Source organism: Ascaphus truei, chromosome 14 (genome assembly GCF_040206685.1).
Source record: "Ascaphus truei isolate aAscTru1 chromosome 14, aAscTru1.hap1, whole genome shotgun sequence".
NCBI classification, from domain to species: Eukaryota; Metazoa; Chordata; class Amphibia; order Anura; family Ascaphidae; genus Ascaphus; species Ascaphus truei.
The window spans coordinates 48182528-48210080 of NC_134496.1; the positions used below are offsets into that span (position 1 = coordinate 48182528).

General features: G+C 42.4%; 1 protein-coding gene across 2 annotated transcripts in view; it reads right to left on the reverse strand.

Annotated features, from left to right (window-relative positions):
• Nucleotides 1–27553, reverse strand: part of FNDC3B (fibronectin type III domain containing 3B) — a 226689-nt gene that overhangs the window by 109173 nt on the left and 89963 nt on the right. The window contains exons 4-5 of one of the 2 annotated variants that reach the window (XM_075570783.1): nt 2905–2981; nt 1131–1371 (exon numbers count right to left, since the gene is read on the reverse strand). In XM_075570783.1, coding sequence (XP_075426898.1) covers nt 1131–1371; nt 2905–2981 — 318 coding nt within the window. Of the gene's footprint in view, nt 1–1130; nt 1372–2494; nt 2855–2904; nt 2982–27553 lie in introns of those variants that run through there. The other variant, XM_075570784.1, reaches the window with a different exon arrangement.

The window sequence follows — 27553 nt, forward strand, 5'->3', positions numbered from 1 at the left end:
AAAGAACCTTTTCCTTTGTTGAAGGTAACATCTCATTGTACTGTTTTATTTTTGTTCTATCATGTGATTGTTCTTACTATCTGTACTCATCTACAAAATGAAGTAAGCACATAACATGCTATGTATTGGAATATTTGCCATTTTTGTTCCTCTGTTCTAATTTTTTATTCTGAAACCCCATCTCAGATCCTGCTCAATAAACAGCTGGGAAAAAAACACACACATAAATGTCCAATAATTTTCAGATATTGTTATAGTATTTTCAAATGCAGCATTGGACAAATCATAACTTAATAATTCCCCTTTCTGGTTAAATCAAAGTTACAATAATATAACTAGGGTAAAAAAAACACAACTATTTTCTCCGTGGTTATCAAGGTGTAAGGAAAATATACATAATATTGCTAGAGTTATGAAAGAATCTTTTAGCATTTGTACGTACATATACATCATCTTGAATGCATTTGAAGCACATTAAACACTAATTAGGTATTTTCAATTATTTAATCATTTTCATACAGTTTAGGAAAGTGATTGGACAGTTTATGTTCTCAAAGATCAAAATACGATATTATATATATACACAATATACCAACAGCCCTTATGACTCAGAAACCTTTGGTTTGAAAGTAAAATATGAATGGCTGCCTGGTTGTAACTAGAAATGTTAATTTTGTTGGTTATTGTTGAAAAGTAATGGTACAGTATAAGTGGAGTCTAATTATGCAACCTTAAATGGTCTCAATATCCCCCATTCTTCAGCCTATATTGGCCTGGTAGTTCAAGGAGAGGTCAGTAGAATTGTGCTTTTCCAAGGATTCTACGTACAGGAGCAGTTAATTCATAGAGAGTAAAGGAGGAGTCACGAAGGGCAAAAATATAGTATAACTGACTCCCAAAACAAAGGCCCTAGCAAGGCCTTCAGGGTTTATTTGGTGTGGAGGTCTGCACTTTTCTCACAGATATGGGGGAACTAGAGATGGGCACAAGGTAAAAACATGAAGCCAGGCATGCCAAATATTTAGAATTGTATTATACTGCAACACTTCCATCTTCATGAGCTGCTGGTTTAAATAACAGATGGCAATAATAAGGAATGATACTGTCCACCGAGTGACGGTTCTGCTCACCTTGCTCTCCATATAGTGTCGGCGGAAGATGATGCTGGAAGAATTGGGGCGGTAGGTCTCCTGGGCCAGACACTGGCGGGTAGAAAGGCGTGTGCGAGTTGTGGAGAAAATGTGGATGATGTGCAAGGTAAGGGGGCAAATGGTGAGTCGGAGAGATGGCCGAAGGGTAACTGGGAGCGTAACAATCAGGAGATTGAGGCGTGACCACCACTCGCCTGACCCCTGTGTTGTCTTCTATCACCTGTAAAGGAGAATCAGTGATAGGCTATCAAAGCAAGGAACATGCAAATAAAGACAACGAAGCTGATCAAATGTTAATGAACTTCTCAAGGGCTTATCCAAGATGCTGCCAGACATACTGTAGGTGGTGCTTGGACAGAAGCACACTAATTAACTAACACGTGGGTTTGTGTGTGGCGGGAGGGGGTGAGTTATTCTGAGACATTGACATTTTGATCCCATTAATATATAATTGATGTTCAGCCCAGAATCTTCAATAGCAGTTTATTTGGATCCTTGGACTTTGACATTTGTGTGGTGTTGTATAATGAAGTTACTGTCATTGTGGAAGAAAGGCATTTTTTATCAAGTACTTTTCAGGGCCCCCAATCAGCTAGCTCTGGCCCTGCTGCTAGAGGTCATAATAAAATATTAGGGAATCATAATAACTTCATGAACGTCATGTTTCATTTGCAAGTATTATAGTAGCATACGCAGGTAAGTATACACAGGTAAGTATACGCAGGTAAAGCCAGTGTTCTGTTAGCAAAAAGGCTGAAGTTACGCACTTGTGTTATTAAAATACAAAATCAGCCTGAACGGGAGAACGGAAAACGGACACCCCTTCTAGCTTCTTTTCTGGATCACCACACACCCCTTCTGGGTTCTTTTCTGGATCACTACACACCCCTTCTGGGTTCTTTTCTGGATCACTACACACCCCTTCTAGCTTCTTTTCTGGATTACCACACACCCCTTCTAGCTTCTTTTCTGGTTTACAACACACCCCTTCTACCTTCTTTTCTGGATTACTAAACGCCCCTTCTAGCTCCTTTTCTGGATTACTATACGCCCCTTCTAGCTTCTTTTCTGGATTACCACACACCCCTTCTACCTTCTTTTCTGGATTACTATACGCCCCTTCTAGCTTCTTTTCTGGATTACTATACGCCCCATTCTATCTTATTTTATGAATTACTATACACCCCGTTTGCTTCTTTGCTGGATTACTATATACCTCCCTCCCCCCCCTGGCTTCTTTTCTGGATTACTACTGTATACTGTACATCCCTCCTAGCTCCTTTTCTGGATAACTATGTTCTATTCTCCTTGTTCAGTACATCCTGCTTCCTGGCTTTACTCACATTGTGTCTGATTTTCAGTGACAAACTGAGTTGATTGTTCTTCCTTTCCGTATGTGCTGAGGCCCATTTTTATTCCCGCATTGGTTCCCTTGGCAACTGACAATTACAATAAAGACATCCACAAGTGCGGTGTGCAGTGTATAGCAGGACACACATCTTTGGCCTTATATCTTCAATCACTGCTTCCATTTGTCCTAATCTTACTAAAAGCGTACTGCTGTCCCCTTCAACATCCATTACACACCATTATTGCAGTATCACACCAATAAGCAAAACAATTAGCAGCCACATTCGACTCAAAACTGTTCTTAATAAAAGCTCAATACCACCCCAGGGCAATTATTTAAAAGTAGTGCTTTTTGGCTGAGTGGTTATTAAAGGTCAATAAAAAGTAAATTCTTTCAATCTACCTGCGAGATGTAGCCAGGAGGCACATGTATTGGTGGGATTGATCCATTAGGTGACATCATGGGAACTTCTGCAGGACCTAGAAGACAAAGTAAACTATAATAAGAAAAGAAAGAAGATATTGCAGAGTCGCTGCTTTGTGACATGCTGAACTCGTGTATTTACATTGCTACCCTGGAACCATCGCTATTCTGTCTCAGATCATTCACTGCTGAGAAGAACACACAGAGCAGATTCAAGTGATGCTACACAGAAATGAATGGACTGTACTTTAACCACAGAACGGTATCCTGGCCACCAAGACTGCACATGTCAAGTAGCTAAGGACCTTTAAATACTTTGGATCAGTTCAATCATTCACATCTAAGACCACAGCGTCTTAACGGCAAAGGAGTTACAAGGATATAAGGATAGCTAAACTCATGTAATATATCTCTTCTCATCACAATTCAAACAGTGTCACAGACATTTTATACAACCTATAAATCTAGGCAAATCCTTCAGACTAAATATGCCTGGACATTCCTTCTCGCATGTAAGAGGGGGAGGCAACATATACACATGAAAGTGAGTGCTCTGCCAGATAGGAAGTGTATTTCAAGACCACACATTGCATTGGAGAGTTCGCTTGTGTTTAGTTTTTCTCTGGCAAAAAAGTTGGATAATTTACCATTATTATCAATAGAAGAGGTAGTCCAAAATATAATTGTGTAAGTTTGCATTGTGAATTGTATACGGTGCAGAAGGCCCAAAGAACACCAGTCTCATGAACTTAGTCCAATTCCAGGACCCGACGCACAGAAACATGTGGGATTTACACACAAAAAAACATGTCTAAACCTTTACTTTTTAATTCCCACTGTCCCACAAACATTTATTTTGTTGCCTCTACTGAAAAGAAAAATATAAGATCAGATGCACACTCCACGGGGGTGAATGGGATAGCTTTAATCAGTTAAACTAAAAAGTGACAGAGACTTTCCCCGAGATCTCTGTGCAAACTCAAATATTTTCAATACATTCAGTAGTGTGTTTCCAGATTAAAAAAATATATTTATTTATGAGCCTGAACCTGCATAAAACAGATATCGGTATTGATGGCAGCAGTAAGCTGCATGGCACCAGTTCAGCGTTGTTGCATAGTTCATGGTTTGCTTAAATTCCTGAGATTCCCTGTTAGGAATACAGAGCAATACATTTTCTTAGACTTATAAAGGAGCAGAGACTAATATTCCATTACAATTTCTCTCAATGTGATTTATATACTATCCCACAATTTACATATTCCAAAAAAATAGTTTTTCTTTTTTTATGGCCATTACATAATTTCCCCATGATTTCAATGGAAAACTTTTACTTATTATCTTGAGGCACCTTTTATATTTCAGTTCCAGTTCAATATGAGCGGCCTACACCAGCGGTGCGCAAAGTGAGGGGCGCACCCAAAGAGAGACTCGCTGCAGGGGCCGCTGGGTTTACAGAGGCTCCCTCACACTTCCCGAATACATTTAAATTAATGCCGGGGGAGCTGCCGGGCCTCTGTAAACCTTTACTTACCTTAATTCAGACGCTCCTGGTGACGCATTGCCATGGCAACGTGGCGTCAAATGATGCCGCGGGTCATGTGATGTCACGTTGCCATGACATGGTAAGAGGGGGGGGGGCACGAGGAGAGGGGGAAAGCCAGCAGGGGGCGCAGGGGGCAAAGATTGCACCCCCCTGGCCTACACATTTACTCAACTCGATCACCAGGGAGTCCATTGTAATGTAATGTACTCTTTTATACCATAAGGTGAAGTTGGCAGACAGAAACTACTTATGCTCTCTCTACCCTACTTCTGGAGGCTTGTGCAGCTAGCTTGGCTTTGAGACAGGATAAGACAAGCTTAAAGGTACGAAGCTTCCAGGAGTGAAAACAAAGATTCCTAATTGGCTGGTGTGAGGAAGGAATTTATTTTTCCCATTATGAGACATCAAAGTATCCGGCCGCTCCTCCTTCTCTTACCGTGCACCCCAAAACTGGAACAATCTACCGGAGACTCTCACAGCCGCCACCAGTCTAAGTTCTTTCAAAACTAAAGCTGTCTCGCATTTTAATCTGGTCTGTAACTGTTACATACGCCTATAACATATATTATCTCTAACTGTGCACGCAATGTCTTGTATATAATGTACTGTACAGTATACCCTGTTCACTTAATGTAACTAAATATTTGTACCATGTATTATTTGTCATCATAACTCTGTGCCCAGGACATACTTGAAAACGAGAGGCAACTCTCAATGTATTACTTCCTGGTAAATCATTTTCTAAAAAAATCAATGGATGATGTTTTACTGGGGGTTTTTTATTTGCCTCCCTCTAGACCAATATAGTGCAAATACAAATATAGGATAAGTATCTGTCGTCTACATTTAGCACAGGTTGAACTCGATGGACGTGTGTCTTTTTCAACCTCATCTACTTTGTAACTATGTAACTGTGCAACTATGTAACTGTGTAACTATGTAACTGTGTCATGTATAAGAATATACTAAAATAATTTTCTCTTTGCAATAAGGGAGCAAAGCATTCGTAACCTTTATCCAATGCATCAGTGTACAAATTAGTATGCAAATAAACTAAGGAGATACAAGGATAAAAAGGTTACAGATGAGGAATTTCTCCGTAAGAATGGACTTGCAAAGGGGGCAATTCTCTCTACCGAGGGGCTCATGTACCTAGGACATTGTTGAGAAAAATGTGGCATTTTTATTTGGTGGCCACCTCCACTCCTCCAGGGCCACCAACAGGCCAGGTATTAGGGATATCTAGTCATTGACTGAGCCACTGATTAAGCCACCTGTGCTGAAGCAGAGATATCCCTAATACCGGGCCTGTTGGTGCCTCTTGAGGACTGGAGTTGGCCACTTCTGTTCTAGACCAAACGTAAGAATGTGTGTCTTATATATGACATAACTGCACTCCAAGAAATGTAGCAGTGCATGAAAACACACTTTTTTTCTGCATTCATATATACACCACTGTGTTATTTATTAATGTTCCCGGAGGGAAACCGTTTACATTTTTGCAACCAGGAACAGTGAGGTTCAGGCGTAACAGGACTGTAATTTCCCAGGCCTGAAACAGAGATCATACTGGGTACTGCTGTTTAGCACCAGGATTTCCCTACTGCAGGGGGGCTCAACTCCAATCCTCAAGACCCCCAACAGGTCAGGTTTTGAGGATATCCCTGCTTCAGCACAGGTGGCTCAATCAGTCCCAGAATCAGCACAGGTGGCTCAATCAGTCCCAGCTTTAGCTCAATCAGTGATATAGCCACCTGTGCTGAGGCAGGGATATCATCAAAACCTGACCTGTTGGGGGATTTGGGGACTGGAGCAGAGAACCCCCTGCCCATGTGAATATCTCATGAAAAGGATAGCCCTCCATTAATATGGCCGCCGTGCTTTTGTTGCCCTTCCCTAGCCCTATTTCGGTTAGCACTAACATTTAAATGGGGGGACTGCTGTGTTAATTAAAAAGTGCATACTTTAGCATAAACTGTGTAATGACTGAGCAATAAAAGGTAACAGGCCAAAGTGAGATCTCAGAGGGGGGATATCAAATATCAGAAATCAGCAGTTTAGGAAAATTAACTGCGTACATGAGTCAAGGAGTAATTATCTGCAGTCAGTCTCTTAGAACACTAAAACAAGCGTACATTCAATACTTTTTATTTTTTACTTTAGTCAATCTAAGTTTATAAGGCAAGAAAATGAAGATAGCATTTTTGTAGCCAGATACCGTAATACACATTTAAAAAGAAAACATAATGGTGACTTTGACTTTAAATCTTACCATATGAGTAAAGCCATCATTTATCCAACGGTACAAGAAATCCCCTACTGTTCCCAGACATGTACAAGACACAGTGTGTAAACACAGGTACTATATATAAACAGATCTCATCTCATTGTAGAGAAATCTTAAAAAGCAAACAGCATTCCGCCAATCTCAACACAGGTATATTAAAGTATAATTGTTTACCAAAACTTGTTTATGGATTCAGAAACCAGTTCAGTCCTTTTAAAACAATATTCTGACTATGTAATCCTGCTGGCAAATTAATTAATGGGTGACTGTAAGGTTCATCTGTTCTTCAGACACATTTATTATCCTGTGGCTTAGCAGACATGGCAGTCATCAACCTCTGGTGGAAGAGAGTTCCCAAAACAGACTTTAATCTGCCAACCCATTAACTGGGAATATCTACCGCAGAAATCGCAGAAAACTGGACCACCAACAACAAGAATCCTTGAGCCCCTAGGTCAGCGATTTTCAACCGGTGTTCCGCGGAACCCCGGGGTTCTCTGAGCACCCCTCAGGGTTTCCGCGGCCGCCATGGAGGGGGGGAGGGGGGTAAGGGGAGTGGAAGAGCTGGGACAACTCTCCCATGCTGTCCCAGGCCCGGCAGAACCCCAGACCCGGTGGCTCCCGAGCTAAGCAGCAGCAGACGCCCGGTCACTGCTATACTTCCTCTCCCTGCCTGCTCCGGTCGGCGAACTTTCGGCTGACAGGAGGGAGAGGAAGGGTCGGGGGAAGGGGGCGCACACGCGCTCTCAGGTGTGTGTAAGTGGGAATGTGTGTGTGTGTAAGTGGGAGAGTGTGTGTGTGTAAATGGGAGAGTGTGTGTGTGTAAGTGGGAGAGTGTGTGTGTGTGTAAGTGGGAGAGTGTGTGTGTGTGTAAGTGGGAGTGTGTGTGTGTGTGTGTGTAAGTGGGAATGTGTGTGTGTAAGTGGGAGAGTGTGTGTGTGTAAATGGGAGAGTGTGTGTGTGTAAGTGGGAGAGTGTGTGTGTGTGTAAGTGGGAGAGTGTGTGTGTGTAAGTGGGAGAGTGTGCAAGTGGGAGAGTGTGTAAGTGGGAGAGTGTATGTGTGTAAGTGGGAGAGTGTGCAAGTGGGAGATTGTGTGTGTGTAATTGGGAGAGTGTGCAAGTGGGAGAGTGTATGTGTGTAAGTGGAAGAGTGTGTAACTGGGAGAGTATAAGTGGGAGAGTGTGTAAGTAAGTGGGAGAGTGTGTAAGTGGGAGTGTGTTTGTATGGGTAAGTGTGAGAGTGTGTGTGTGGGGGGGGGAATGTGTGTGTGAAAGTGGGAATGTGTAATTGGGAGAGTGTGTAAGTGGGAGTATGTGTGTGTAAGTGGGAATGTGTGTGTGTGTGTGTGTGTGTGTGTGTGTGTGTGTGTGTGTGTGTGTGTGTGTGTGTGTGTGTGTGTGTGTGTGTGTGTGTGTGTGTGTGTGTGTGTGTGTGTGTGTAATTGGGAGAGTGTGTGTAAGTGCATAGGGTAATCCAATCAGGAGTTGTGTGTGTGTAAGTGGGCGACAGTGGGGGGGAGTAAGACAGTGGCGACGGGGGGGGGGGGGGGGGAGGGGAGAGACAAGGGTGATGCGGGGGGAGAGATAAGGGGTGAGGTTTGGGGTTCCTGAGAATTTCAAAATCGTATTCTGGGGTTCCCTAACCAAAAAAAGGTTGAAAACCACAGCCCTAGGCGATAGGGTGGCATGACTGCCGGGATTAGGCTCCCCTACCTTCCCCCTTCTGCAGGGCCATGTTAATTCCAGGCCCCCCCCGCCCCTCCCTGAGCGCATTGGTCTGTGATGGGGGGCGGGAGTGGGGAAGAGCAGGGAAAGTTATATAGATCCTGTGCAGGAGCAGGAAGACAGTCCGCGCCCTGGCAAGAAAGTTCCCACCCACTCGTCCCTTTGTTATGATGTCATGAGATTACGAGGTCATACTGTTATGCTGTAACAGTTTGATGCTTGTACTTGCTGAGGGAAAAAAAGAGAAACGAGACAGAAAAGTAAAGAGAATACTTTAATGTTTATAATTTTGAGGTGTTTTTGCCTTTGTCTCGGCAGCTGTTGGGGGGTAAGTGCACTCTAACTTTGCCAGACGGGGCTCTATGGTTCGGTGAAGCCCTGAGGTTGCTGGGAGTGATAAGTGGGCAGGGCTTATTTATGCGTGACTTCCTGGCACCCATTCTATCCAGCGCCCGGCTTGGTGGTGTTGTGGGCCGTGGTTTGAGTGCCACTGGCCTTTACCCGTAGGCTGAGCACTCCGGCAGGGATGGAACTTATCGGGTTACGTGATTATATATTAATAAAATCTGCGGCCTTTGCACTTCCAGACCTTTGTTTGTGTTTATTTATTATAAGTATTATTATGGGGTTATATATATACCGGTTGGGTGGAGGAGGGGAAGCTCCATCGCAGGGCCCACGGTCATGGAATTACATGAATGAGATGTACTATAGCAACACGGATCAGGTCAATAGAAACAGGTGGTCATCTGTAATCGGGGGGTCACACAGCCAGGAAATTGACAAGTGTAAAATTGCTAAAGTAAGGAGTATTATTCACCATATATTTCATTATTTCTTTTTAAAGAAAATAGGTAATAGAACATGTTGTTTTGCTGTTATATATTATTATTGAGTAAAATATCTGAAAAGCCACACTACTCATGCTAAAGCAATGTCGATAGTCTTCTCCATATTTTTAGAAGCCTCGATCTATTGGTCAGTACAGTACCTTTTTGGTACCTTCAATGCTTTTTTTCTACAAGTCAACTGCTAAACCCAGTTTCAAAGCCCAGGTTATTCTGAGCAAGGATTATTTAGGCCCTAACACAGGTAGGGTTGCCAGGCGGCTTCTCCAAATATACTGGACACAATGGTGAAAGGTGCGACGTGCTCGAGACACACACACACACACACCCTTCTCACCACTCCATGCTGTTTCCTCCTCTCCTTGGCCCCACCTCCTAACACCTCCTCCTGATTGGCTTCTGCTGGGTAATGCAGTCAATCAGGATGGAGGAAACTGACCAGCCCCCCAGCAACAGCCCAGCTCTCTCCCTGCTCGGGGAAATCCTGTGGCCCCACCAATCCGGTCAGGTCAGTATGTCGAGCGAGGTAATATCGGACATATACATGTCCAGTATTACCTCTCATTTTTTTTCTACTGGACAGTGTCCAAATACAGGACAGTCCGGTTCAATACTGGACACCTGGCAATGCTAGTTACACATGGTTATACAAATATGGTGTAATACTTTCCTGCCACAACACAGCTATCCTAATACAAGCACCTTCTTAAGAAGAGACTGCTAATCTTGCCAAAGGCACCTGGTGGTTTTATATGATGTGGAAAAATGCTTTTGCCATTACCCAGGCCAGCACTGATCTCAAATGTTTAGAAGTCTACAGGCCGCAAAGTTATTTGTCAAGTGTCTGAGTCTGGACTGTCGTTTGCAACTCACTTTTCTCTCCTTAACCTGTTCTGCGCATGAGAAAATTTGCCGATCACGATGACTGCTCAATTATGTTTTGCGAGTTCTCCAGCAGCAGAGGAGTCAAAGACATACGCTGTGGCTTTGGTCCTTAACAGCTAAACAAGATAAGATAATGCAGGGGTGGCCAACTCCAGCTATCCCTGCTTCAGCACAGGTGGCTCAATCAGTGGCTCAGTCAAAGACTGCCCCCCATGTGCTGAAGCAGGGAGATCCCTAATACCTGGCCTGTTGGAGGGGGAGGGCGTCTTGAGGATTGGCGTTGAGCACCCCTGCTCCATAACATATGTGACCTCTGTCCCACTACTAGTTGTCTATTTAAACAAATATTTAACTTTTTCTCCCTGCAGAGCAGTAATTACCCTCTTTAGTGCTATTAGTGGAAGTGGGAACACACCTCCACCCAGATGAAGTTAATGTAAGTAAAACATAGAATTTCACTGTCTGGAAGAAAGGATATCACTGATTTTATTTTAGGTTTCCTTTTAGTGAGATATACGTCTCCCTTTCCTATAAGTCCTAGGACAGAGGTGGCCAACCCTTTTTTCCGGCGCTCACTTTTTGTTGTATATCCAGTTTAAAAACTTAAACTAAATAAATACCAAAAGGTAAATAAAGATAATAAAAACATTAAAATATTACAAAAATTTTTTTTATTGAAAAGAGAAGAAAAAAAATCTTGAAATACTAATAATAAAAAAAGAATCTGTATTTAAAATATCTCAATGTGATGTCTGAACTTTCATTTCAGTTAAGTTTCTCACTATTAGGATTGATTTTGGGGAAGCACACTGGCACCCTCATGAGCATCTGTTAATACAGAACTGTACTTATTTTTAACAAAGTTCATTGCCGAAAACATCTGCTCACAAAATAATTATAGGCAATAACTTACATTTTTCTAATGTCATTATCAATAGATTGATCTGATTTATTGTATGTTTTTAATTGTTAAAGAACTTCTTAAAATGGTGTTGAGTTTCAAAAAGGTGTGTTAATATTCATAAGTTTCCTTCATCGATCTTTCTTCTTCATCAGGCAGGCTATTCCAGATCCCGTCGCAGGACACAGGTTGGTCAATGCCTGCTCTAGGAGGTTAAGTGAATTGTTCAAGATCCTACAGTGTCTGTCAGTAGCTCAGGATAGCAGTAAACCCACAATGTTGTGTATTCAAGATCTTAAACTCTGTGCCATTGTAAGGACACCCATGCAGGGAGTGCATCATTCTGGCCCTCACTGGCTTCCCACAGCCTATAAAAAGGCCCCTGTCCTCCAGTGCTTCACAGCAGGTGTGTTACCCTGGAGGTTATCTGTTATGTTAATGGCCTGGTACCGATTCCAGCTAGTCCTCATACTCTGCTTGATCAACCACTCAGCTGCTCACCACCTGACTACCCCTGCTACCTGCTCCTCCCTGATCTCTCTCTCTCTCTCTCTCCGCTGACCATCGCACCTCGGATCCAGACTCCTGGCTCCAGCTATCTGCCACAAGCCCAGGTGAATCTGCTCGACAGACACTCCCCATGGATTTCACCTTGAAACCCCGATGGCCATTCAGAAGATGGTTAACGGGGACATGTGGAGGTGAGGTGGTTGGGGCATGTGTGCTTGTTCTCACTAGTTAGTAAAGTGGTTTGAGCCTTTTTCTCAGTGGTGGCCCTTTATCAGTGGGACCTTACTACAGGTCCCCACAATCACCCCACATTCCCTGCCACGATGTGTCGGTATAAAAGGCTGTTTATAATTTCCTAAAGTTGGCAATGCATATCTGCCGCGCTGGGAGTTCGCCAACCGGGTCAAGACACTTAAACTCTGTAATTGTTAGTGACATAAAAATACAAACCTTAAACTCAAGCAGAGGCAACTACTGATATACGGGGGAACCAACGGATCGCAGAGGAACGCAGTTCAGCTCTCTCTAGGGTTGCAAAGTGAAGGTTAAAAACAATGAACTACATGTTTGATGCAAACAATGTGTAATTGCAACAAACCTTTGATTGCTATCTTTTTGCCCTGCATTTCACCGTCTTATTGCCAGAGTTACGCTTTATTGACAGGCAGCAGGAAAGGCAGTCTGAAAGAAAATGTCTTTCCTTTTTTTTTTACAGTTAGAAAGTGGAGCACAAGGTGACCCATTCAATCTATGATCGGGTACCTCACAGATACGTTCTCAGTTGGCAAACACAGCTCTGTTTGGACAGTAAGTCCAGCCATCCACTTGGCAAACATCAGGATTCCTACAAGTCCACAGAAAGAAGAAGCACACAGTGTGCACTCACACATCAGGGCAGCCACCAGACACATCTCTTTTCACCATTCTTGTATGCCACCGGTGGCCAACTCCAGTCCTCAAGGGCCACCAACAGGCCAGGTTTTCAGGCTATCCCTGTTTCAGCACAGGTGGCATAATCAGCGGCTCAGCCTTCGACCGCATCATCCTGAAGCAGGGATATCCTGAAACCCTGTCCTGTTGGTGGTCCTTGAGGACAGGAGTTGGCCTCCCCTGTTGTATATTCTCCAAATTTTGATGAGACTTTGCCCCAGTGTCAGCACATATTTGCTGTTGCTTTAGACAGAAAGCGTATGAGAAGTAAATGAATATGCATATCAGACAACAATGGGCTTATTAATGAAGAACTGGGCACATATGTGAGGTGTCTAATCCTATTGCCTACATCACAATTATTACGCATTTCATTAGTATTGCATCAAAATTATTAGTGTTTCATTTAGCATCCCTCTCCCTGTGATTCTCAACACGTGTATATTCTGATACTATGTATATGTCATATTGCAAAAAGCTACGGCTACAGCCCCTGCTTGAGCTACATGGGGAAAGACAAGATCGCTACGGGGGGGGGGGGCGGGGGGGGACGTGGCTGAACCGCTGCCGTGACGTGGTCAGCGCTCTGTCGCCACTAGCAATGACTAAATTCTTGTCTTTGTAAAAATGTTGCCGCGCATCGCGCATTGTGCCGGGGCGCGCATGCCGCTACGGGTGGTGGCCACATAGAGGCCCCTACCTTCTGTGCACCGCGCACGTCACCGCCATCGCAGTCACGGATTTTGGGGACTCAGACTAAGGGTGCAACTTTTCTTGAGATCAGTGAATGTGATAAATATGAACTGCAAATTCTTTGTGGGTTTTTTTAACCAAAATTTGATTAGCAACCGAGTATAGGAATTATTAAAATATACTTTGCATCAGACAATAATAATAATAATAGTTTGTTCTTGTACAGCGCTGCTAGTTTTACATAGACATTTTACAGACACAGTCCCTGCCCCGTGGAGCTTACAATCTATGTTTTTGGTGCCTGAGGCACAGGGAGATAAAGTGACTTGTCCAAGGTTACAAGGAGCCGACACCGGGAATTGAACCTGCAAAGCTTTTCCTCCTCTTCTTTAGATGTGTAGAAGGACTTAACAACTACAGTATATCCTAGAGATTCTACACTGAAAATGTAAAGACTAATGTGAACCATTTGTACCCCTTCCCATCCTTTCCCCGTTCCTGTCCCATCCGCATTCCTTCCCCACTCCTCCCCATCATCCCCCTCCCGTCCTCATCCCCTTCCCATCCACATCCTACCCCATCCCCATCCTTTCCTAACTGAAAAATTGTCAATACAAAAACTTATATATATATTGAAATACTTTATATATAGCACTTGGGATTCTAATAATATGAGTCTTCCCCCGCCGTCTGCCCCATATTTCTGGGTCTGGAACTTAAAATTGAATGACCAGTGGTGGGCGGTTTTTAAACCCAAGCCTCGATATCCAAGGCTGCGAAGAAACACCATATTAGCAGAGAACTTTGTTTGTCGGCCCCAAAAAATGTGCACATCTCTAATCTCTTCTCCCTTACTTGCATGCAGCACATTTCTAGTAAATTCTGTCTTGCACAACATTCAGATGGCTGGAAACTGAGCAAGATTTCCCACATTTCCCCATCGTCCTAAAATTTCACCAGAATTTCATGGAAAATGCAGCAGTCCTGTCTGGCAGCTCCAGGTCGAACTATTCTCCTAAAAGAATCAGGACATTGTTCTGACTGATAGTGCTACAGTTGCGCTGTGCTTCGCAGGAAATGCTGCCTAGTGTGCTGTGTCCCACATGTTCAGAAACTTAAATCTGGTATGCAGAGGTAAAAGGAAAGGTTTACAGTGTAGTGTAGGACCTGCAGATTTGGTTATGCCTTGACGTTGGTATGCAGGCTTATGACGCATTGGCCAAAGGGTTTAACTAAATAACTAATAAAATATTATTATTGAAGTATTTGTACTTTATACTTATTACCATATATGTTTTGTCAATTGGATGTAGCATTGGGCACCCCTGTCTTTTGTTGTAAACATTTGCCACGCTCAGTCACACTCCTTTTGACACACACACATACATACATACATACATACATACATATATACATATATATATATATATATATATATATATATATATAATGTGGTGGGTGTTGGGTTTGAGCTTGCCGGGAATGTGTGTGTTAATGCAGAGAACTATGCAGGGAATAAAGAGTGCCATTGGCATCTTCCATACTGGCCAAGTGTCCATATTTAGGAGGGACTCTCCCTTACAATTCCCTGAAATATGTTATCCTTTTCCTACGTTCTCCCTGAAAGGACTTATCACAATCCAGTGGAAGATAAAGGCCCATATCTATTAAGCAGTCTTCTGGCATATGACGTTTGTGGTGCTGAAGGACACCTCACCACTAACTGACTTGGGACGGGCTGTACGACGTCTTCCCGAGCAAGAGAATGCCTAATAAATACGACTCGGACATATATTGCATTTCTCTACCTCTGCTACTGACTCCACGTGCCCTTGGCCTCCCTGACTGCACTTTTACTCCTACTGTGTCTGTAAACCTTCCAGCGTAGCACTTAGATTGTAAGTTCTTGGGGGTAGGTCTCCCGTTGCCTGACGTCATTTCACGCTGCTTTTATCCCCACTGTTTGTAATTTATTTATCTTGTATTGTAACTTTGTCGCTATATAAATAAAATTATACATACATACCGAATCTCCCCCCCAAAAATGTCCACGTGCTGGTCAGTATGCTGAGCAGCCAGTGCTATAAAGCAGTGTCCAGTTCACTTGTTACAAAGTAACAGGCTCATTGAAATTGCTGCTACCCTAACATATAATCAAGTCACACTCTATAACAGGGGGTGTTCAACTCCCACCCTCAAGACCCCCCAACAGGTTAGGTTTGATGGATATCCCATCTTCAGCACAGGTGGCTCAATCAGTGGCTCAGTCGAAGACTGCCCCCCATGTGCTGAAGCAGGGAGATCCCTAATACCTGGCCTGTTGGAGGGGGAGGGGGTCTTGAGGATTGACGTTGAGCACCCCTGCTCCATAACATATGTGACCTCTGTCCCAATACTAGTTGTCTATTTAAACAAATATTTAACTTTTTCTCCCTGCAGAGCAGTAATTACCCTCTTTAGTGCTATTAGTGGAAGTGGGAACACACCTCCATCCAGATGAGGTTCATGTAAATAAAACATGGAATTTCACTATGATATCACTGATTTTATTTTAGGTTTCCTTATTAACATTTAAAAGATGTTTCAGATGTTTCATCTTCGTCTTTTCCTGGTCTGCGTGCCATTGGATCAGGGGTAGCCAACTCCAGTCCTCACGGGCCACCAAAGGGTCAGTTTTACAGGATATCCCTGCTTCAGCACAGGTGGCGCAATCAGTGGCTCAGTCAATGACTGAGCCACCTGTTCTGAAGCAGGGATATCCTGAAAACCTAACCTGTTAGTGACCTTTGAAGACGGGAGTTGCCCTCCCCCGCACTAGATACTAGACAAGATTCGCGCCATTTGGCACAAGATAATTAGCTTAAAAAAAGATTAGCATAAAAATTAAATGTTAATGGTGAATAAAAGTAACACAGGCTTCTCCTTCACATATTCTGCACATTTAGGAACTGTAATGCATACCCTCATTTAGATTAAATATGACAGTGCATATCATCCATGAAATCACTGTAGTGATAATTACTCCATATATTACTGTATATACAACATTCTTAATACTTCTACCGAATGTCCTCCATAAAATATAGATAACTAAAAATTCAGGGAACCCTTTTTGAACTTATTGTCATGCTCAGAGGCACAACCAGAAATTCATACGGGGCGGGGGGGAGGGGGGCAAAGTTTTTGTATGGTAAATAATTAAATCAATGTTCAATATATCTGCTATATTAATGTATTTATTATTGCACACAAAAGAATAAATTACTATTTCTACTTACAAAAAGTAAGTCTAGTTTCCTTTTATTTTTTGATTGTATCTTAAAACCTTTATCCTCGTCTACGCTTAGGTTTTTATAAATATAAAATAACCCTCTGCACTGAATGACTGCTGCCTCCCATGTGACCTCCTCCTTCTCAAGGGATTCTGGGAAGTGTGATCCTGCTGCCTCCCATGTGACCTCCTCCTTCTCAAGGGATTCTGGGAAGTGTGATCCTGCTGCCTCCCATGTGACCTCCTCCTTCTCAAGGGATTCTGGGACGTGTGATCCGGCTGCCTTTCTAATTTGTACATTACAGCTGATCTCCCACGTGACGTCCTCTTCCTCTGCCGCCCTGCTCCAATATATTAAATTCTTGGGGTGTGCCAATGCACCCTTGCACCCCCCCGCCGCTCCCCGCCCCTCCCCCCCTGGTTGCGCTACTGGTTATGTTAATTTCTTTTCAAACCATCTCCCCCTTGTCGAGAGATTAAATTGGCCTCAATAGCATCAATGTTTCATTGTGTACATGGCACATTTTTGTCCCGATAATATCATGTACATATGGATTTATTTAGAGGAAATCATCCATACTGCTCAGAGCAACCTAATGACACGGCATATCCACAAGGCAGGGAATACAAATGTTGCATCTCAGAGGGGATTTCTTGGAAACCTCACGGCTTACCGAGTTCATACAGTAAAACTGCATTCCATAACACATTTCTGCTTCAAACTTCATTGCTGTCAATTACACATTATTTGGGAAACCTTAAGAGTTTATGAATATAACCATTATGTTCCCAGGGACATCCACTTCTTCCTGGAGACAATGTGGCCAGGCCGCATATTATGTGGTTAAACCCCAAAATACAAATATGTTGGTCAATGATCCAAAACTTGATAGAAGAAACCATAGACATTAGAATCCCATTAGACCCAGTTTGTATGGCTCTTTCAAAAACAATAGAGACAAAATTCAAAGAAGCGCATGGAGCATATTCTCACTGCCGCCAAATGCTCCATGTCAGGCGCCGGGAAGAAAGAGTTTGTTCCCTCACAAAATACAATCTTATTTTTCCTTTGACAATACATTCTTGCAATAGTGGTTTATTTGTGAATTAATTCATCTTTGCAGCAATCTTTTTTCCACATTAAAGCTGCAGTCCAAGCAATATCCTACGTGTGGGTTTTTTTTTTAATTTAATAAATCAGCTCTGTACTATGAGAAAATACTTGTAGCATTTAAAAAAAAAACAACAAAAAAACAACTCTGAATTACATTTTTAATGCATTATAATGTAACAAGCCTTTTTTGTTTATATAGCAACCATTTACAAAGTCACATCCCCTTCTTCTTCTGAAACAGGCTCTGGCACACACCTTTTTGCGCATGCCCTCTCTCTAATTGTATATCTAGTGACTGTCTGGTCACATGATTCTCCCCACAGAACTTTGCATCTTTGGTCCTCTTCTGCTGCACTGACAGCCATTTAGTGAACCCCCGAGCTGAATCTTCAATGATCGATCACAGGAGAACGGATCAATCGACAACAGCTAATTATTTATCATTGTGTGGATTGCATTGATGCACATATTAAAGGGTAAAACATGCTTAATTTTTTTTTTTTAAAGGCATCTTGAACGCCTGCTTTAAATGTTCAAAAGCTTGTGAAAAATAATTTCTGTCATTTCTCTATTAGAATAAGCCAGGTTTAATACGTTGGTTTATCATAGTCTTTGTTAGACTCTGCTGTAATGCCACATGTGTGGCTATTTAATTTGCCAAAAGATGCCGTCTCCTCAACTTGTTTTTCAATTTTGTGAAACCACAGAAAATGAAAGTACTCTTCCACATACACAACCTCCTGCATAATAGCTGAGTCTACAAAAAGTCGTATGCGTATCAAGTTCGTGCTGCTGGCCCGTCACGTTTAATGCAACAAGGCAGTTCTGCTTACACTTAAGCGAGTCATCACCAAGTGGTTCTTGTCGCTTTAAATGTGCAATCTGTCCAAAAAAAGTTGCGCAAGAAGAGGACGGCATCAAATAACTAATTTGCGTCTTCCAATTCTGCTTGGAAATCATCCAACATATATCTCTAATGTAAGACAACACAGCAGCAATTGCAAACACTTCCCCTGGAGCTAAACCGTTACCCTGCGAGCTCTGGTGTCGCCCAGGTTACTGAGATAGTTGCAGTTTAATAGGGTTGCCAGGTGTCCAGTATTGAACCAGACTGTCCTGTACTGTATTTGAACACAATGTCCAGCAAAAAATGAGAGGCAATACATGTATGTGTATACGGTATTACCTCTCTGGACATAGTGACCTGACCAGCTTCGGGGGGCGCGGGATTTCCCCGAGCAAGGATATTGCTAGGGGGCTGGGCGTCTTCTTTCATCCCGATTGGCTGCATTACCATGTAGCAGCCAATCAGGAGGAGGTGTCAAGAGTCCTGGAGGTGGGTCCAAAGAGTGGAGGAAACAGCATGGAACTGAGGTGAAAAAGGTGTGTGTCTCAAGCGTGTGTGTTTTGAGCATGTCGCACCTTTCACTATTGCGTCCAGTATTTTTGGAGAAGCGTCTCGCAACCCTAGTTTTACACGGTACAAAAAACTACAAATTCCTGATGATGTACCTTGCTGTTGGTCACTTGGCTGCCATATGGTCCATCAGGCAAGTATTTTTTGCCTGGTTGATAAATGGTTAATATCTTGGAAGTTCGGGACAGGTAGGCGATAGTGGATCATCTCAAAGACGCCCATGGACTGCTGCTTTATAGCAGCAGTCGAAGCTGCCGTTTATTTTATTGTCATTTTCCCCCTTAAATATGTGCATCAATACAATCCACACAATGATAAGTAATTAGCTAAGTTGCCGATCGATCCGTTCTTCTGTGATCGATCGGCGACGTTTGACTCGGGGGTTCACTAAATGGCTGTCAGTGCAGCCAAAGAGGACCAAAGATGCCAAATTCTGTGGGGAAGATCATGTGACCTGGCGGTCACTAGATACAATGGTGCACGGCTAGAGAGAGGGCTGGGCTCAAAAAGGGGTGTGCCAGAGCCTGTTTCAGAAGAGGAAGGGGGTTTAATGTTGCAAATGGTTTCTATAGAAACAAAAAATGCTTGTTACATTATAATACATTAAAAATGTCATTCAGAGTTGCTGGGAAAAAATGCTACACGTATTTTCTCATAGTACAGAACTGATTTATTTATAAAAGAAAACACACAGGTAGGATATTGCTTGGTCTGCAGCTTAAAAGGAAGGTACTGTACATACAAATCCTTTGTGCTTAGAAGTATAATTAAAGTCCCATTGAATTAACTACTGTATTTTACAAACAGCATTTGAATATAATAAGTTTGTAGCAGTTTAACATTAGCTTATGGGTGTTTATTTCATTCAAAATGTTAGGCAATAAAAAATTGTATCAATAAACTAAAAGAAATACCAAATCCAACTAGATGTGTTACATTCTGCCTTCATAAAAGCCAATGTTAATCCCCAAGCATTTATCTGCAGCATCGAGTGGTCATATCTTACCACGGGAACCTAATGACCCCCACAGCAACACAGCTGCAATGTTTGCTGAATACACCGACGCTTATTCCGCTGGACACTTGCACCCTGATCTCAGCAGCTGACCCTGAAATAAAACCGGCGAATGGGCCCGAAAAGCTGTTGTGTCCCTTTCCTAAAAGTGACACGAGTCTCCCCAAACTGATAACAAATGTAAGGGAACACAATAAACCACAGGGTCGCTTTGGCAAAAAAGCGGTTAAACTGTTCTCGGTCAGTGCAGCACGTCACTGCCAATGTGTCGCAGGTAACTTCAGTGCTGAATGGAGGCGACTATATACTGAATGTTTATTTCTGGTTAAAGCACACAAAGCCTTGTTTGTGCCGTGGAAGATTTTCACTGTAATGTTGTTCTAGCCCAGGGGAGGCCAACTCCAGTCCACAAGAGTTACCGACAGGTCAGGTTTTCAGGATATCCCTGCTTCTGCATAGGTGGCTCAATCAGTGGCTCAGTCGAAGACTGCACCACCTGTGCTGAAGCAGGGAAATCCTGAAAACCTGGCCTGTTGGTAGCTCTTGAGGAGTGGAGTTGGCCACCCCTGGTACAGAGAATGTACAAAACATACCTAATTCCGAATAAAAATAACCCCACTCAAAATGAAGGCGATATACAGACGTGCCCGCGGTTACAAGGACAGCAGACCTGGGATTTAAATCCAGTTCACCTGTTTGAAAGGCCCCAAAAGACAACAGAACTCCTGCAGCCCCTGCTGATTTCATTTCCCAAAACATAGCAGATTAAACGCAGCAATTAGAAATGAAAAGTATTTAGGTGAGTCATTTCTGTCCCAGAAATCAGCCGTTCATCGCCAATTATTATAACTGCACATGTATTTTTGCTTTTTTTAATGAAACAGCTGGAACTAAACTTATTTAACCCCTGGCCTGTCAGAGAGGCCTCTGTCGCATCTCTGCAATAACAGGCACACCCCTTTGGCAGTGAAGAGGTTACGTTGCATAGCAACTATGTCAATAGCGTAACAATCATGAAATTGTCTCAATGTAACTGAAGTTGGAAACCGACAGAAAACCTACTAGAGCCACAGTCCCCATCCTTTTTGCCTTAAGAGGACTGGCAAAAAAAAACAATTTAAATTGGAGGACCGGTTAATACTAGGGCAGACATTTTAAACACTACAGTATGTTTAAATAAAAAATTACAATAAAATAAAGAAAGTTGTACATTCACTCAATTCCCCACTGCTCACACTCAATTCCCCCTTCTCACTCAATCAATCCCCCCTCCTCACACTCAATTCCTCCCTCCTCACTCTCAATTCCCCCATCTCACACTCAATCCCCCACTCCTCACACTCATATCCCCCGTCCTCACACTCAATCCCCATCTCACACTCAATCCCCCCTCCTCCCACTCAATCCCCCCTCCTCACACTCAATCCCCCCCATCTCACACTGAATCCCCCCATCTCACACTCAATCCCCCCTCCTCACACTCAATCCTCCCGTCCTCACACTCAATCCTCCCGTCCTCACACTCAATCCCCCCCTCCTCACACTCAATCCCCCCTCCTCACACTCAATCCTCCCGTCCTCACACTCAATCCCCCCCTCCTCACACTCAATCCCCCCCTCCTCACACTCAATCCCCCCCTCCTCACTCTCAATCGCCCACCCACACTCACAGAGAGAATTTTTACTTGAGGAGCATAGGCCTGCGCAACTGGGTCCCGGCCGCGTCAGAAGCGGCAGAGCTTGGCGAAAGTAACTTCTGGCGCTGACCGGGGGACAGGCAAGGGCGGAGGAATTGGTCCAGGAGGGGAGTGTGAGCACGGACGGGATTCTCCGCTGACCGGCGAAAATTATGTTGCGGACCACAGTACTAGCGGGCATATATATATGTTATGGCATATGATTTTAAGGGGGTTAATTATTAAACTCTGGTGCTGATCGGGGCATTATCGCACAGAAACTCACATGGACTTCAATAGGCGTTTCTGTGCCATAGCGATCCCGATGGGCACCATCGCAGATTAATGAATAACCCCATAAACTGTAGTTCGATATTATAAGGGGTAACATACATTAACAATGTACAGTAATTACCTTCCATTAACAGTACTGAATAGGGAGGTAAGTGTATGTAACTATATGGCAACAAGTTCAAAGATCAACTAATTCCAAGAACATCCACAAAGGAAACTTGTAACAATATATTGACTGATTATATATTCTGACTGGTGGAGTTTTTATGTATCTACCAATAACATGATCAGGTAAAAGCTTTTCCTTGTGTCTAATGCAGTGTTTTTTTTATACAGGTGTTCCTTCAATGGGTTCCGCGGGCATCCCTAAATAGTTCCCTGCAATTTTCAGGTCCTTTGAAAATTGTACCAAATAAAAAAGAATTTTATAATGCATCTAATCTCTGACACGCCATTAGCGAAGGTCGGGGTTCCTTACAGTGCATCTGATCTCAGACGCGCTATTAGAGAGGGTTGGGGTTCCTTACAGTGCATCTGATCTCAGACGCGCTATTAGAGAGGGTTGGGGTTCCTTACAATGCATCTGATCTCAGACGCGCTGTTAGAGAGAGTTGTGGGTTCCTTACAATGCATCTGATCTCAGACGCGCTATTAGAGAGGGTCGGGGTTCCTTACAATGCATCTGATCTCAGACGCGCTATTAGAGAGGGTTGAGGTTCTGCAGAATTTCGCAAAATAATTATAGGGTTTCTTAACAAAAAAGTTTTGAAACCCGCTGGTCCCAGTGGTTGTAAGGAAGGAACAAGAACATTGACATAAACACATCACGCTGTGCTCGCAATGAAGAACTTGAAGACAGAGAGGGTATTACTATGCCAATCTTTCAAGGTCGCAGGTTAGCAAAGACGACACAATCTCAGGAATTCAGGGTTACTGGCCAAACCACAGACAGACACTATGTCTGACGGATTGGCATTTACCTGCATCTCTTGCCAGGACTTCAGCAGCATCTCCAAATAACTGAAGAATCAAGGAAGAGGGAAAGGAAGAAATTATATCAGTGTTTTAACCCTTTGCTGTCAGTGAAGATCGCTCTGGCAGCATCATCTGCTGGAGGGGCCTGCAGTGCACTATGGGCCGAATTACTGGAAGATACTACAGAAGTAAAGAAGATTTACCGCTTTGAGGAATATGATAAAAGACAAACTGATGTAGCAAGGAAGGAATTTATAGCAGCACCCTCCTTTTGGGTGCTGAACCACACTATTGAGTCTATGCGCAAAGTTCATCTTTCCTGTCTTGCCTTCAAATACTTTCTGGGCAAGCTACCCATCTATCTGAACAAGCTCCTCACTCCTACCACCCGCAGCACTTCTCATCTGAGATTCGACTCCAAAAGACTGTTAATGGTTCCAAGGTTCAACAAAGTATCCGGCTGCTCCTCCTCTTACTGTGCACCCCACATCTGGAACAATCTACCGGAGACTCTCACTGCCGCCACCAGTCTAAGTTCTTTCATAACTAAAGCTGTCTCACTTTTTAATCTGGTCTGTAACTGTTATATAAGCCTATAATATATATTATCCTTAACTGTTCATGCAATGTCTTGTATATAATGTATAACTATTTTCACTCATTGTAACTATGTATTTGTAACCATGTATTTGTCATTATAACTCTGTGTCCAGAACATACTTGAAAACGAGAGGTAACTCTCAATGTATTACTTTCTGGTAAAACATTTTTATAAATAAATAAATAATTTCAGCTCCATGAATCCCCTGTGAAGTAACCAGTTTAAATCTTCATGCAGGTAAAACAAAATGGTTGCCAAATCTCAACTGTTGTGTCTTCCTATTGGCCGGTCATTTAAATCCCCTTGAAAAAAACAGGAAGTAATACCAGTATTTACTGGTAGTACCAGTATCTCAGGACCTTTTGTAAATGGTTGCTATAGCAACCAGAGGAAGCTTAATACATTAAAACTTATTAAAAAGCTCAAAAAGTGAGAAGTGAGGAGGGGGGAGATACAACAATGCAGTAAGTATTATCTAATACAATACATCGGATTTATTTTTAAAAAAAAACACATATAAGATATTTTATGTAGTGTTGCTTTGATTTTTATAGTGATGACTTTATTGTTGATAGGACTTGTAACAAATTGGAGAAGGGGTTAAACAGCACAAGGTTGAACAAAAGTATCGCTAACTTCCCATTGTAATAAAAATGGTGGGTGATATTAAGTATTTTAATCAATCGGGTACATCAGGGGTTAACGTTGGTTAGAAATTCACTTAAAAATACAAATAAATTATTTTTATGACCGGTCAAAACCCTTCCTGTGTCTGTGCTTATCAACAAAGAAGGCTTAATTGGGGTGCTGTCCACTAAAGGGGAAATATATACAGTTCGGAAAGCTATAGACGATAGCCAGATCCTAGGCTGTCAGCCTCAAAGAACACCGTAACATTCTTGAAATATCCCCTCTCTGGGAGAGGTCACAAACAGGACACCTATTCTGAAGAATAACGTTGAGATATTTGTACTCATTGCAAGTAACGAAAAAATGGAGAGGAGAGCGGCACACCGCCGGGTAATTAATCTAGAGAGGGGGCCACTTCCATAAAAGTACATTTATTTGGTCATGAGTAAAACGGAGGTACACGGAACCAAATAAATATACTTTTATGGAAGTCACCCTCTCTCTTGATTAATTACCTGGTGTGCGTTCCGCACTCCCTCCATTTTTCCGTTACTGCTCCTGCTTCCAGCAGAATCGCACCCCGAAGGCTCCCTTTCGGATGGACGGAATTATCTACAAGCCAATCTCCAATCTCAGCACGTGAGGGTTTGGCTATTGTCAATTCAACTGTGATTACTTCACATATTAGCTATGTCTTTAACCAGATGGTTTTCGAAGAAATCTGTGACGTCATATTTTTCCTCGCTGCTGTTATAGTACTATTTAGCAAGAACCGGGTAGGCGCTATCTTCCAAGCTAGTCTGGCCCCAGTTTTTGGTGCATTTGTGCATTTTTAGCATTTTTAGCATTTTTTGCATTTTTAGCACTTTTTGCATTTTTTGTACATTTTTGTATTCTTATTTTTTTTTTGCATTATTGCAACTTCTCATCTCTTGTATTAGGTTCTACCAAGCATATCCTTTTCATTGAATCACCGAGAGTCAATATATATGTTTATTTGTAGATGTGAATATAACCGCATTTTTCTTTCTGCTCTTCCTTTAATTTCAGCAAGTATTCTACTGTTGCTATGTACAGATTTTGAAATAGCTATACTATAGCAAGGAGAGCAGGTAGATATTCTGTTTGTTTTTATAAATGAGTTTTTAGCTAGTTTTATTTGTAGCATGTTTTTAATGATGTATTTTAATGATGTATTTGTGAGGATTCACCATTCTGCTGCTCCTGCCCCTTTTACCCTCACCCGCCCATTGGACTACCATGGCACTCAAGAGTAGCAACCTGGCGGCGGTACTATATACAAAGGGACAGGCACTCCAATGCAAAAAGGGTGATATTTAATTACTCATGCATGAGCCGAAACATTGAGTCATTAAATAGCACCTTTTTGCATTGGACCGGTCCTTTTTTGATTCTTCATTGACCTGTTTTGGAAGGTTTGCCTCAGTATTATTAATGTTGTTTTGCTTCATTAGTGTGTGCCCTGTTGTATTGCTGTATATATATGGCTACATTTAGAGGTGTCCATGTAAACAGAACATGCAAATAGGTCATTCTCCAAGTAGAAAGATGTAGAGGACCATACCTAAGTTTGCCGTAAAATAAATTGACCAATATTACTTAATTACCCAGTGGAGCTGTAGAATATGTGCAGGAAAATTATATAAAAAATGATTGTTACTTCGACAAAATGGTCTATTCATCAGGAGGTCAAGATGTCATTTTATGGCAGCAAAAGGAATATTTTCTTGTCCTGCCCCTATGTGAGCTAGTCAGTCAACAGTACTAGTATTAAAGAGTTCACGTCTCTCAGAAAGAAGGCATTCCACATTACCAAAAACCATATGTGATTATTATGCATCTGAAACTCAATCCTCAGCAACAAGTTTCGATTGCCACGTTTGTGAAGGCATTAGCTGAGTGATCAAGAATATATTTATAATAGGAAGTACGACATATACTCTTCCTAGCAGGGCACTTCAAAACAAAAGGCTGGTTTGATAGATGTCTCCCAGATGTACCTCGTTTAACAAAATCTATTTCATCGTTTGTAATTTGCATGAGCATGGTCAATATAAACAGCAAAATACTTTGTATTTTTTATAAACAAGCTATGTAATGTAGCTCTAACCGCCAAAGATCCTCTCTATAAAAAGACTATAGAGCAGCTTTTCTTGGATATTCTTTTATATCACCAAATTAAATTGCTGATTTAAAGCAGCAATCCCACCTATTTCATACATATATAAAATGTGTGTATGTTTTAAACAGCATTGGAAGCAAAGGGGAGGGGTGTATACCCCAGAGCTAAACTATGGTAATTGTAGCTCCAGTGACCCCTGGTCTCCCAGGATACTTATCAATATAGTTACTGGTGTTCTTCCTGGACATTTAAAAGGCCGCCCAATAGGAAGCCACAATAGATGTGGTTGCTGCGTCCTATTTCCCAGAGGGCCGAGAGATTTTATTTACCTTCAGGGAGCTTTAAACACCAGTAACTACACTGGTTAGTATATCAGGAACCTGGGGGTTCCTGGTGCTAAAAATAAGACATGATAGATATGTCAATCATCATCTTCAGCTCTTGTTGATCAATTGATGGGTGAAGGCTTCCCCAATGATCTTCCAGGTACTACGGTTGCAAGCCTCTCTTCTCCGCATTGCTTCAGCACATTTTCTGATTTCATCCTCCTAGCTTACCTTTGGTCAATGTTTTGGTCTTTTATGCCCCTTGGAATCCAGTTGTGTGTAATCTTTGTCCAATGATGGTCATTTCGTCTTCTTGGGATCTTTACTCTCTCCATACTTCTTTGAGTTATCTTGGCATTTAGGGTCCAAGTTTCACATCCATACGTGAGTACAAGCAGAATACACTTGTCGAAAACATTCCTCTTGAGGCACAGTGGAAGGTTCCTCTGAAAGATTGCCTTGTTTTTTCCAAGTCATCACTCTGGTCTTGATGAGTTTCATATGGAGGCCCACTTTCTTACTTGCTTTGGCAAGCTCTCTGATTTGTTGCTGAAGATCTTCTGGACTTGTGGCAAAAATAACAATTTCATCTGCAAATCGTAGGTGACTCGAGTATTCATTTTATTTGTATTCCTTTTTTCTCCCAATTCAAAGTCTTGAACAATTCTTCAAGTGTTGCTGTGAAAATCTTTGGTGACACAGTGTCTCCCTGCTGCACTCCCTTGCTGATCCTGGTGACACAGTGTCTCCCTGCCTCACTCCTTTGCTAAACCTTATCTTGCTTGTACCTTCATGTAATCGAATGGTTGATGTGAGATAGCATATGAATAGCACTGTGGAT